The following is a 10,729-nucleotide window of genomic DNA, read 5'->3' as shown; positions in this document are numbered from 1 at the left end:
CGTGCTCTGTAACGCTGCTCACGTAGATGGACAGAGCCATTGCAACTCCATCTCCACTGGTGTTGATGCACCAGCTGCAATAATATTTCAAGTCAATCCCTGATTAGTTAGGGGAAGGTCAGCTATTTCTGACTGGCCTCGCCCAGGCAGCGAAACAGAGCAAAGCTCTGCCATCAGTGTCCTAAAATAGAAGGCCCTTTTCATCTGTCAGACTTGAGTCAGCCACATGGAACACAAATTTGGAGACACAAATTGACTCACAGGGCATTGGGAAGAAGGGCACAGGCAGAAAGTCAAGTGAAGAGAAACTTCTTCAGATATGAGCTGTTTTCTTCATACAGTTTTTTAGTTTCTTTCCCAATAATTTGTTTTAAATTTATTTTACTGCTAACCTTTTAAGTAATTAAGGTGTTTTTTGTTTTTTGATTTTTTTTTTCTAATAACTTCAATAATGAAACTGAGTGTGGGGATATTTTTTGGAGGCTTCTTTGCAGCTTTGGGGGTTTTGCTTTTTTTGGTGGCATTTGGAACAGATTATTGGCTTCTTGCTACAGAAATAGGAACTTGTTCAGAAGCACCCGAAGGTGCTGGGGTTAGTATGAACTTTTTATTTATAATGAGAATTACATATGGAGATTTTTGGGATGCATTTATTTTATGAATTTTTGAATATACTAGTTTTGTTTATTTTCTAAGAATTTACTTCTGTATATACTTTTGAATATATTCATTTTGACCTTCTGGAGGCTTACAAGCCTGCCTCAAAACCTCTTATAATCACCCTAAAATGAATCTTTATTTTGTGATACTGTGTTTGCAATATGATATTCTTTCAAAAGAAGAATGAGTGTTTATAAATGTTCTAGCTGATCTAAATTCAGACAGGTTGTGTGTCATTATGATGGTAGTGTTTTTTACATCAACATCTAATTGAATTTAATACTTTCAGCCATTCAAATATTGTATGATAATGGCTTTCTTTTTCTTTTTTTCCTTCCTTTGTAGGGAGAGAAGGCCACTTTCCATCATGAAGGTTTCTTCTGGAGGTGCTGGTTTAGTGGAAATGTAGGAGATAATAATGGCAGCATGTGGAAGTTTTGGTATAGTAAGTATTTTTTTCCTTTTACTTTATCTGCAGTAAAGATCTCATAATTGTTCTCATAACTGTTGGGGTTTTGTGTGTTTTTTGTTTTTCCTTCTGTCTTATGGATCAGTAGATTTCATATGGCTTCTTTGGGGATCAGGTTCTTCAGCTACCTTAAAATAAATTCTTGACACACACTTTTGTAATCTATAGGAAACCCTAGGACAAAATGATACAAGTTTAGCTATCATATTACACTGTGATTGTTATGGATGCCCTGTAAACCTGAGTCCATTCTTACCTACAAAATCTTTCACCACTTACTGTTAAACAGTTGGTTTATTTCTCTTAAGTAGGAAAAAAAGAGCTTAGTGGTTAGCCTGGTCCATGAATTTTTGCTTGGGGAGTTTCTCTGTTCTTAACTGATGACAAGTGGATTAAGAAGGCAATGGGCAACTCCACAGTGAAAATGGTGTAGGACACACCATCTCCAGAAAAGTTTCTTTATTACATCCACAGATGACCCGTTGCTTTCTTTCACTACATCCAGGATTCTAAGATAGATAGAATGACGAGATCAGATAGTGTTTTACAACCAAAATCTCCCATTTAGAACTCAAGCAAAATTTCTTCTCCAGTCTTTGGCACTCCCTCTGAGGAGGGAGCTCCCTCACCTTATTTCAAAATTTCCATAATCCTTGTGAAAAGCAGGTGCCATCATACAAATTTGACTTCAACAGCCCATATTTTGCTAAATATATTGCTTTGTCTTGGGTGGAACTTGTAATATTCACTGTAGTTAATTTCCCCTTGTTATTTATCTGGAAAATTATGTTGTCAGGAAGCTGAAACTTAGATGGGGTTTAAGTTATAGTCAGCTTTTGCCTTTTGTTAGGAAGAAGTTGATAATTTTTGAAGTATTTACTAAAAAGGGTGAAATTATCCTTTTCTGGAGGATATTCATTCCATAGACTAGACTCTTACTTGTGACCATTGTGAGCTCTTTGAAGATGCTTGATATTTTCATTGTTCTTTTACAAAAGAAAAAGTAATTGCCTGGATTTTGTTTGTTTGTTTGTTTTTTTTCTTTTTTTTTCTGTACATGTAATAATGACAAGAATATAATTAACCCTCAAATGAGAAAGGTACATATGCATGCAAAGGCATACATATGCATCACATAAATTGCAGTGTGCTTTCAGCAGGGCTCGTTTACTGTCCCAGAGTACAAATCTATATTGCTCTTTAAGGAATATTCTTGTTTGGATAACAAGGCTTGTATCTCTTACCAAACCAAATTCACTGTAAGCTGTTGCCTAGGAAAGGACCTGAAATCTTGACCTATGAAGCTCACTGTGCCCATTTGAAGAACAGACACACAATGTTGTTAAGGCAGGAAAATATTAATCTTTAGCTTTCTTTCACTTTTAGCCAACCAGTCACCTTCTAAGAATTGCACACACGCTTACCTGTCCCCATTTCCTCTTCTCCGAGATGAACACAACTCCACCTCCTATGACTCTGCAATCAGTAAGTATTGTTTGCTGCAAAAGAATACAATGCCCATAGTTTCAAGAAAACAATTTGGATGCTTCAAAATAAAACAGCCTTATCGCTCCACACAGTTTAATTAACAGAATTTTGGTATTTCATACTTCTCATAATTTAACAACATGCATATTTAAGCCACTGTTTAACAAAGCACATAAATAATGCTTGGCTTTAAGAATGATGGCAGAATGGAGGTAATTTCTGAAAAAAAAAACCACCCAACAATAAAAAACAGAGATGTTTCCTTTTTAGTGCTTTTTTTCTCCAACATAGTAATGATCTTCCTTGGGTTGAATGCATTAAACAAGTACTTTTTGTCACGTATTTCAATAAAACTGGTTTTGGTTAGAATTTTTTGTTTGTTTTGGTTTTGTTTTTGTTTGGGTTTTTTTTTGTTTGTTTTTTGGGAGGGGTTTTGTTTTTGTTAAATAAATAAACACATATGGAAATCTACTGCATTTTTACTTTATGTGGAAGGAGGAGCAGAGCTTGATGCTGTCTGAGTTTATTTAACTGACTCAGATATACTTCACTGAGAAACTCTTGTACTGCAACAGACATACATGTAAGTATATATTTATATACATGTGAAAGATAAACATTAATAGAAAATGTTTGAATAGTGCCTAGAAAGCTCTGTCTTTACAACACTTAGGACTGACTTAAAAATATCAGGAACACTTATTCATATCAAAAGCTTTACAGAAACATATTTGAAGTGAATAACTTCTGATATCTATTTCACATGACTTTTTAAACAACCTGTGATGTGTGCATGCTCTGTGTCTCTGAGCTTGCTGACTAAGGGACTTAAGTGATCCCTTCCAGTCCTGAAGCTGTAATTATCCTTTTGCTAACCTTGAAGTGTCTTTAGAATCCAATTTTTATGCTGCAGACATGAAAAAGAAAATAAACTAGAATTATAATGGTTCTGTTAATCTTTAGAAATTATGAACTGTTTGTCCAGGAAGAATTCAGACCTCACCATTCAGAGATCTAATCTGTAACTTCACAGCACATCTAGAACAGTTTATCTTTCCATTTGAAAGTGACAGAGTCATCAGCTCCTAATAGCCTAGACGGAGTTTGTATTCCACTGTTCACTCACACATTCACAAAGGTTCCTCAAATTATATTGTATGATTACACAGAAGTGGACAAACAAAGGAAAAGAAAAGGAGAAGGAATATCATCAAAAGTTTAATTAATTTTAGTTAATATTTGCCAAAAGAACCACTGCTCAAATATAATTTTCCTATCTATATTTCATATTAGGAGATTAAAAGTAGGCAGAACTGTACTATAGATGCTGGTCCAGGTAGAGTATATTCAGAGCCATTCCTGCTATATAAATAGATACAGTTGGATTGCTTTTGAGCTCATTAAAACTGAAGACATTTGGGGGGTTTTATGCCTACATTTCATTTTCAGCATCCAAGCTGAGTTATTTATTAGAACAGTTATGATTGTTCAAGAGTCTTTCACAACTTTTCATGAAGAAGGTTATGTCATCATCTCTTCTGTTAGTTCAAAACTTGTTTCTCCTTTAGTCTAGTTTGACAATCCTGCCCATGATATTTCGCAAGCAGGTTTTAAAAACGTTGCTTCAACTGCAGTTGCTAAATTAAGAAATGCTAGAAGGTTATCCTCTTCCTCCTGATTCCTGGTGCAGGAAGTGGTTCTCTATAAAGCCAATGGCAAAAGTCTCCAGTTTGGTTTGAGGAAGAACAAGATTTCATTTATTATTTGTATATCCAGTTGTCTGCATCTAATACTTTGGATCAGCAAAGCATAGAATAAAAGGGTACTACCAAAAAACTGAGGTTATTGATCCCTTTTTTTGGTTCTGCTACTGTTTCTTGATAAAATACTACCATTTCCATGGCTCATAGCTTTCTTGACATACTCTCTTTTGGGGATGATAAAAAGCCCAAATCTTCTCCCCAGGTTTATCACTGTATTTTTAGTGAGTCAATCAAGTTCTATTTTAACAAAATATAACAAGATAACAAGAATTTGCTCTTTCATAGAAAAAGAAACAGCTGAATAAAGAGCTTTAAACTTCATTAGAAAAATTAAACATGTATACAACACATTTTCTAAAAATCTCTAACTTTTCTGTTCAACTTTACTTGCTGAACAAGTAAAGGCATGTGGCTCTTTTACAGACAATTTGACTTAAGAAACTTTTGGATCTTATCAGAGGAATTTGAATTTAACTTTAGCCCCTTGTGCGGTCCTTTGTGTGGAGACACAAGTGTGGTTTGTTGGAGTGCTGTGTCACCATCTAGCTAGAAGAGCTCAGACAAAGATAAATTGCCTGAGGAACATGAAATCTCTGATGCTTTTTAAGGGCATTGTCTGGACCAAATTCTCTGTTGATGTAACTCCTTTGGCTTTAGCAGAAATGTGGCTCAGAGCTTTTCTGGGCCAGAATTCAAAACAGGCTCACCGATCCTCTCAGTTAGCTTACGTCTTTTTTGTATGTTTGGTTTGTGTTTGTGTTATAGTTCCTAAAAATCTTAAAGCACTGAGGACAGGAAACTTTAGTGTTTCAGTCTGCCTTCCAAAGCTTTAGACCAAAGGCTGGGTTCATTCTTTTGTAGAAACCTAGACTATGATTTCTTGGTGTCAAGCGGACTACAGCCTTAGATGGAAATGTAAAGACAGAAAAGCTTATGGGGTGCTTATATTGGAGGTTTGAATGCATGCTTTAATGTATCAGATATTTTTTAATCATTACTGTTAGATGCATGACCAGCTTCACAGGGTTAGATAGCACTGCTTTGAAATTGCAGTTTGCTATATCTTTTAATCATGGTTATAATGTTTCTGTGCATTTGTTGGTTTTGTTAAATAATAACAGAGTGGGGAGGACTTCCCCTAGCTGTAGTGTAAGGTATCATCAAAAGCTGTGTGATCCATCATTTATGGTTAATGTACTTTAAGAAATTTGTAGGCCATGTCATTTATCTTAACCTGAAACAGGTTCTAAATGAACTCAGGGGAAGCCTGACTCTAGTGACTTTCTATGATGGTACAGAGGTTTAGAGTGACAACTTTTATAGTGTGCAGCTCTTAAGTTGACTTAGCACCTCATTGTGTTGCTAGCAGATTCATTTTTATGATGATTCACATATACAAGTGCAGTAAACTACAACTTAGGAATAAAAACATTAAATTAGCCTGTGCAATAGAAATACCACAGCAGCAACTATATATTTCAAAATAGACATAATCATAAACAGATTAGTTGCCCCATCAGGCTATTCTGAAAACATAATAATATAGTGTTTTTAATGTTAATTCACTGCTAGCTAGATTCATGCATAATATCATGCAGACATGAAAAAGAAAACCGTACGTGTGGGTTATGAGGAAGGAGGGAATTGTGTTATTTGTTATCTTTCATTCACAGAGGTTTAGATTTCCTACTTACTCATACATGACAACTACTTTGTTTAGTCCCATCACATCCAAAGCATTTTCCTGTATTGGTCATGAAAATGTGTTCTGTCTCCCAACTTCTTCAGAGTCCACTGTAATCATCTTTTGCATCACTCAAAAGTCATTAGGTTACTTAACACTGGTGTTCAAGGGCTATCACACTTTCCTAAAGTTCTTTTACTACAGGACAATACTAGGGCTGTTTTTGAAAAATGTGCAAATTTCTTATTCATGGAAATAGTACCATTGGCCATAGTGAGATTATTTGTAAGAAAAAGAAGTGAAAAATCTAACACTTAGTCACTAATTCTTCATTTTTATTTTTGAGGGGATTTTTTTCAACTTAATTTGGAAATAAACAATAGTGCCCTAACTGTTGTAAATCACCCCAACACCGTTTGAAGCAGAAATAGAAGCATTTTAATGGGGCAGCACTGGCACATAATTTTAACACTCTGATTTGTAGGTGCCAGTATTTTTTTTCCTGACTATTAGTATCTTATTTTGCCCAGTACTGGGCACATTGCCAGGATTTGAAGTAATGTCTAATGGATAATACACAATGTTTATAGAACTGAAGCAAAAATCTGATTCAGCAACTGTTAAATCTAAAATGGGGAGATCACATTTCTTGGCTGGTTTGTTAATGGCTTGAAATTAACCTAAAGTAATCTGGAAAATATCAGCCATGAAATATGAAAATAAAAGTTGTACAAATCAAATGTTAGCAGTAATCTATTTCTAGGTGAAAAAAAAATGCTCTTATGTAACAGTCATATAATTACCCATGAGAGATTGTAATACAGTACATTTATAAGTGTGATCTCTGTAGTGCCCCAAGCAGCTATAAAGTAAGAAGCATTTTTAAAAGCAGCATATCCATCTTGTGAATACTGTATTTTTTTTTACCGCTGAAGTTTTTTTTTAAAAAAATTATTACTAAGGGATAGTAAAGGGTGCTGAATGAAGCTGAGAAAAGTCTTGCAAGGTTTTGCCATATGTGTCTCCTGTGCTGCTGCTGAGATAGGTTATTTCATTTACAGCAGTTTATCTGCAGAGAAGATACTCCTGGTTGAGAGCAGTTCAGGCACTTCACCTTTCACTGCATTGGCACTGTGTATGGCAAAACTCTTGTTAAAAGCATTTCAACATCTCTTACATTAAATAGAGAGGTAAAAAACTACACATTCTAAAATACAATCCACTGTCAGATCACAGGAAATGTTCCCTTTTGGATGTTAGCTTGTCCATGATAGTTCAAGGAAACTTTTCCAAGTCATTTTGCCTACCCCTGGAAATTTTTATCTGGCATTGTACTAACACATGCTTCAAGTGTGGATGTGTACTAACACATCCTCATAGTGCTTAATAATTCATATTGATATTAAAATTAAGATTAAGTAGCTGGGGTTTTTATGGTAGACCACAGTACTTGTATGGACTGATGGCTGTGTTTTGAAAACACTGAATCAGCCAGGGCAGTGAAATGCTTGATATGCTTTCACGATGCTGATGTTAACATCTCCAATAGTAGAAGGGTGCTTTGTGACATTAGCTAGGCTGTTCCTGGCTAACTGTTGTGGAGCTTCAGAGGTGTCCATGAGTGCTACACAAGTGTGTGTTGTAGGTGAGACAGCTCTGTAACTTTTCAAATGTATTATTGCTTCTCTTCCATGTCATGTATCAGTAGCATCTTAAAATATGAATCTGTAACTTCAGTTTGTAATCAATGCTGGGATCCACTATACTAGAAAAGAAGGCTTTTGGTAGTTTTCACCCATTTCTCCAAATTTTGGGACTGCAAAAACCCAGATAATTCTATTTTTCAAATAATGCAAAAGTCTCTGGAGGGACCTAAATTAGGATCTTTAGAGAGAAAAACCAGTAGCAAGGAAAAACTACAGGTCATGTAATTTTTGAGGAATATAATGTTCCTATACAGGCCCGACAGTGCAGTCATGTGTACTCCTGTTTTCCGCTCAGTCTTTTTTATTTTTAGGCCTGCCTGTCATTTCCTAGGCAAATGTCATACTCAACAAAGGGGTTGCTTACCAAGATGAGTTACAAAACCTTCTGTTTAGCACTCTTGCAATACAGAGAAATGGTATCCAAGATTTTAAACACTGCAGATATGTTTACTTTGCACTCTGCAATAGTGCTTGCACTTTATTTCTTCTGTTGTAGGAACCACTTGGAATAATGCAGGTATTTTAGGTGGGTAACTCTAACATATGTGTGTGTGTGAAGTATCTGGAAGAGACAAGGGTACTCCTTGTCATCTGGACCAGAACATGGGCTAGCCTATGAAATACCTCAGTGAGACTTGAAATTGTGCAAACTTCTGTGAAAACTGTGTATAGATACACTTTGTATGGGCTCACTGAACCATTATTTCTTGAAACAGACTGTTTGGATCACAATGTCAGCCCTTTTCATGGGATGTAAAGAAGAGTAATTCAAAGCAGAATCCTCTGTTGCATTTTATCTATCATTGTGTGTCTCAACCTCAAAGCAGCAAAGTCTTTGACTTGAAGAATAATTTCATTCTTAGGAAGATTTAATTTCAACCAGCTCTTTTGTGTTCATCTATAGATGGCAGTTAAGCTAAATGACAGCAGTAGGCCTGAGTTGTTATTTTGAATGTCTAGCCCTTTAGAAACTGATCTTGCCCATCTAGGCAGAGATGATGGGGAATGTGATCTAAGCAAAAATGATCAGATTATAAAATAAGTGAAGCCATTTTTGCAGGAAAATGATGGCTTTTTAATTCCCTTACAAAGGTAAAAGTCTAAGTGCTCATAGGGTGTTTCCTCAAACCTGTGCCACAAATGAACCAAATTACTTTCTGCCTTGCAGATTAGAGAGGGTAATATTTTGCTTGAAAAGTCACAGATTTGTGAGCAGACTTTGTACCTATCAACTACACCTTATTTTTTAATTCATGTTTAATGACTGAATTGGCTTAATGAACAAGTATTGGCATAATCAGACTTTATCCGTGATTCTTTAGGGTAAATAACTGTTTTGGAGAAATAGAATAGATGCTTCTTTCAGGGGATAGCTAGGTGAAATCAGTATTTCCCACATAATGCATAAAATAGTGTAGTCTTGTAGTCTTGTATAGTTACAGAGAGGTTGAAACAAATTTTCATCACTTACATTTGTACTTCTTTTGTGCTCTGTGTTTCTAAGACTATTTGAGCATCAAATCAAGCTTTTCTCATGAAATCTCACAAAACAGACTTCAAAACTTCCTGTATGAAGAGTAGATAATGAAAATGGATGTTGGTTTTGTAATGTTGGAGAATCTTGTGTCCCCCTTCATTGAGAAAATAGAAACACTGCTCCATGACTTAAGTGACTGACCATAATAATATACAAGAAAGCTTTTTCAAGCTTCATTTTGGCCAATGTGTCCTATTATGTAGTATGACTTTGAAGTACCTTGGGCCACCCATGTAAAAGAGTTGGGTGGTTATAGATTGATTTAGTGGTATTAGGCTTTAAACGAGGAAGTAATGTCCCATGGACTTGGAGACTGCAATGAAGCTTATCAAAGTAGCCCCATGAGTAAAATAATATGAAATTGCTTCAGAAACCCAAGACTGAAGGACTTGAGAGATTTACCTTTCTAGGTTCTCCATTCACTGTCCATTTGCATGAAGTGAATCATTTAACTATGTGTTTAACTTTAAACAAGTGCCAAAATCCCATAAGAGGTATAGTACTTAAAGCAACACACACATTTAACAGCTTTGCTGAGCCATAGCCTTATTTCTTCCCTACTACTCCAATAATTTTTTGTTTATGTGAAGCGGAGACTTGGATATGAACCAAACCACAATTTTAACTTTCTGCCAGGTATTTTCAGACACATTCATCCTTTTTTATGCCCAAATCTGCTGATCAGTGTGGCAGAAAATTATGTCTCTGAATGTTTGCCTGGATTAAAAAGGGTTATTTAAAGGGTGTGGCTAATGTAATGTGGCGAGCATGATCTAGCTAATACATTTACAAGGCTGATGATGTATTCTTTAACTTGTGTTAAGCTGGTCAAGTTAAAAACCGTATACTTTTGGAATACATTAGTGGGAAACACAAGCTGCTAATGCCTAGTGCACCTTCAGATTTCAGATGAGAGCAAACCTGAATTATTACTGAATAGCTGTCTCTAACAAGCTGTATGAATTTGAATCTTTCAGGATATGAACCAGTATAATAGTTGCTTGGTTGTGTTTTTCCATAACAGTAAGTAGGTGCTGTCAGATGATAAGTGGCAGTTTCTTTTGTGATACACTTTTCCTGACTTGCCAGCTGGCTTATATGCTTTCCCTCAGTTGGGTGGAAATGTTTTTCACTGACTGAATTGTCAGTGCTTCAAGATTTTCAGATCTGACGATGGAGATCTTTACAACTCATAATTTTACTAATGGGTTGTGTTAATGTACCAATTTTTAAATTCATGGGAGAAATTTATGTCACTCTTGTAGCATTTGTAAAATGATGACTTTGTTAAATGGATGTGCAATTAACCAGCTAAAAACTAATTGTTAGAAAGACTCTTTTGGCCAGAGTATGTCACAAAACTCTCAGCTCATTTATCACCAGCTGCATCCATTAATTCAGCACTGCTTGGCACTGCCTAAC

At 35.6% G+C, this 10,729-nt stretch overlaps 1 protein-coding gene across 2 annotated transcripts in view; it reads left to right on the top strand.

Moving 5' to 3' along the window:
- Positions 1-223: 223 nt before the first annotated feature.
- TMEM182 (transmembrane protein 182) overlaps positions 224-10,729 on the top strand; it is a 20,266-nt gene continuing 9,760 nt past the window's right edge. Inside the window, exons 1-3 of one of the 2 annotated variants that reach the window (XM_039714119.1) lie at positions 224-592; positions 1,006-1,105; positions 2,516-2,614. In XM_039714119.1, coding sequence (XP_039570053.1) covers positions 452-592; positions 1,006-1,105; positions 2,516-2,614 — 340 coding nt within the window. In that variant the 5' untranslated portion in view covers positions 224-451. The remainder of the gene's footprint in view (positions 593-1,005; positions 1,106-2,515; positions 2,615-10,729) is intronic. The other variant, XM_039714118.1, reaches the window with a different exon arrangement.

The sequence above is a fragment of the Passer montanus genome, unplaced genomic scaffold (assembly GCF_014805655.1).
Source record: "Passer montanus isolate IOZ18808 unplaced genomic scaffold, ASM1480565v1 scaffold3, whole genome shotgun sequence".
Taxonomy (NCBI): Eukaryota; Metazoa; Chordata; class Aves; order Passeriformes; family Passeridae; genus Passer; species Passer montanus.
The sequence above is the reverse complement of the archived record's forward strand: the minus strand, read 5'-3'. Positions and strand labels throughout refer to the sequence as shown.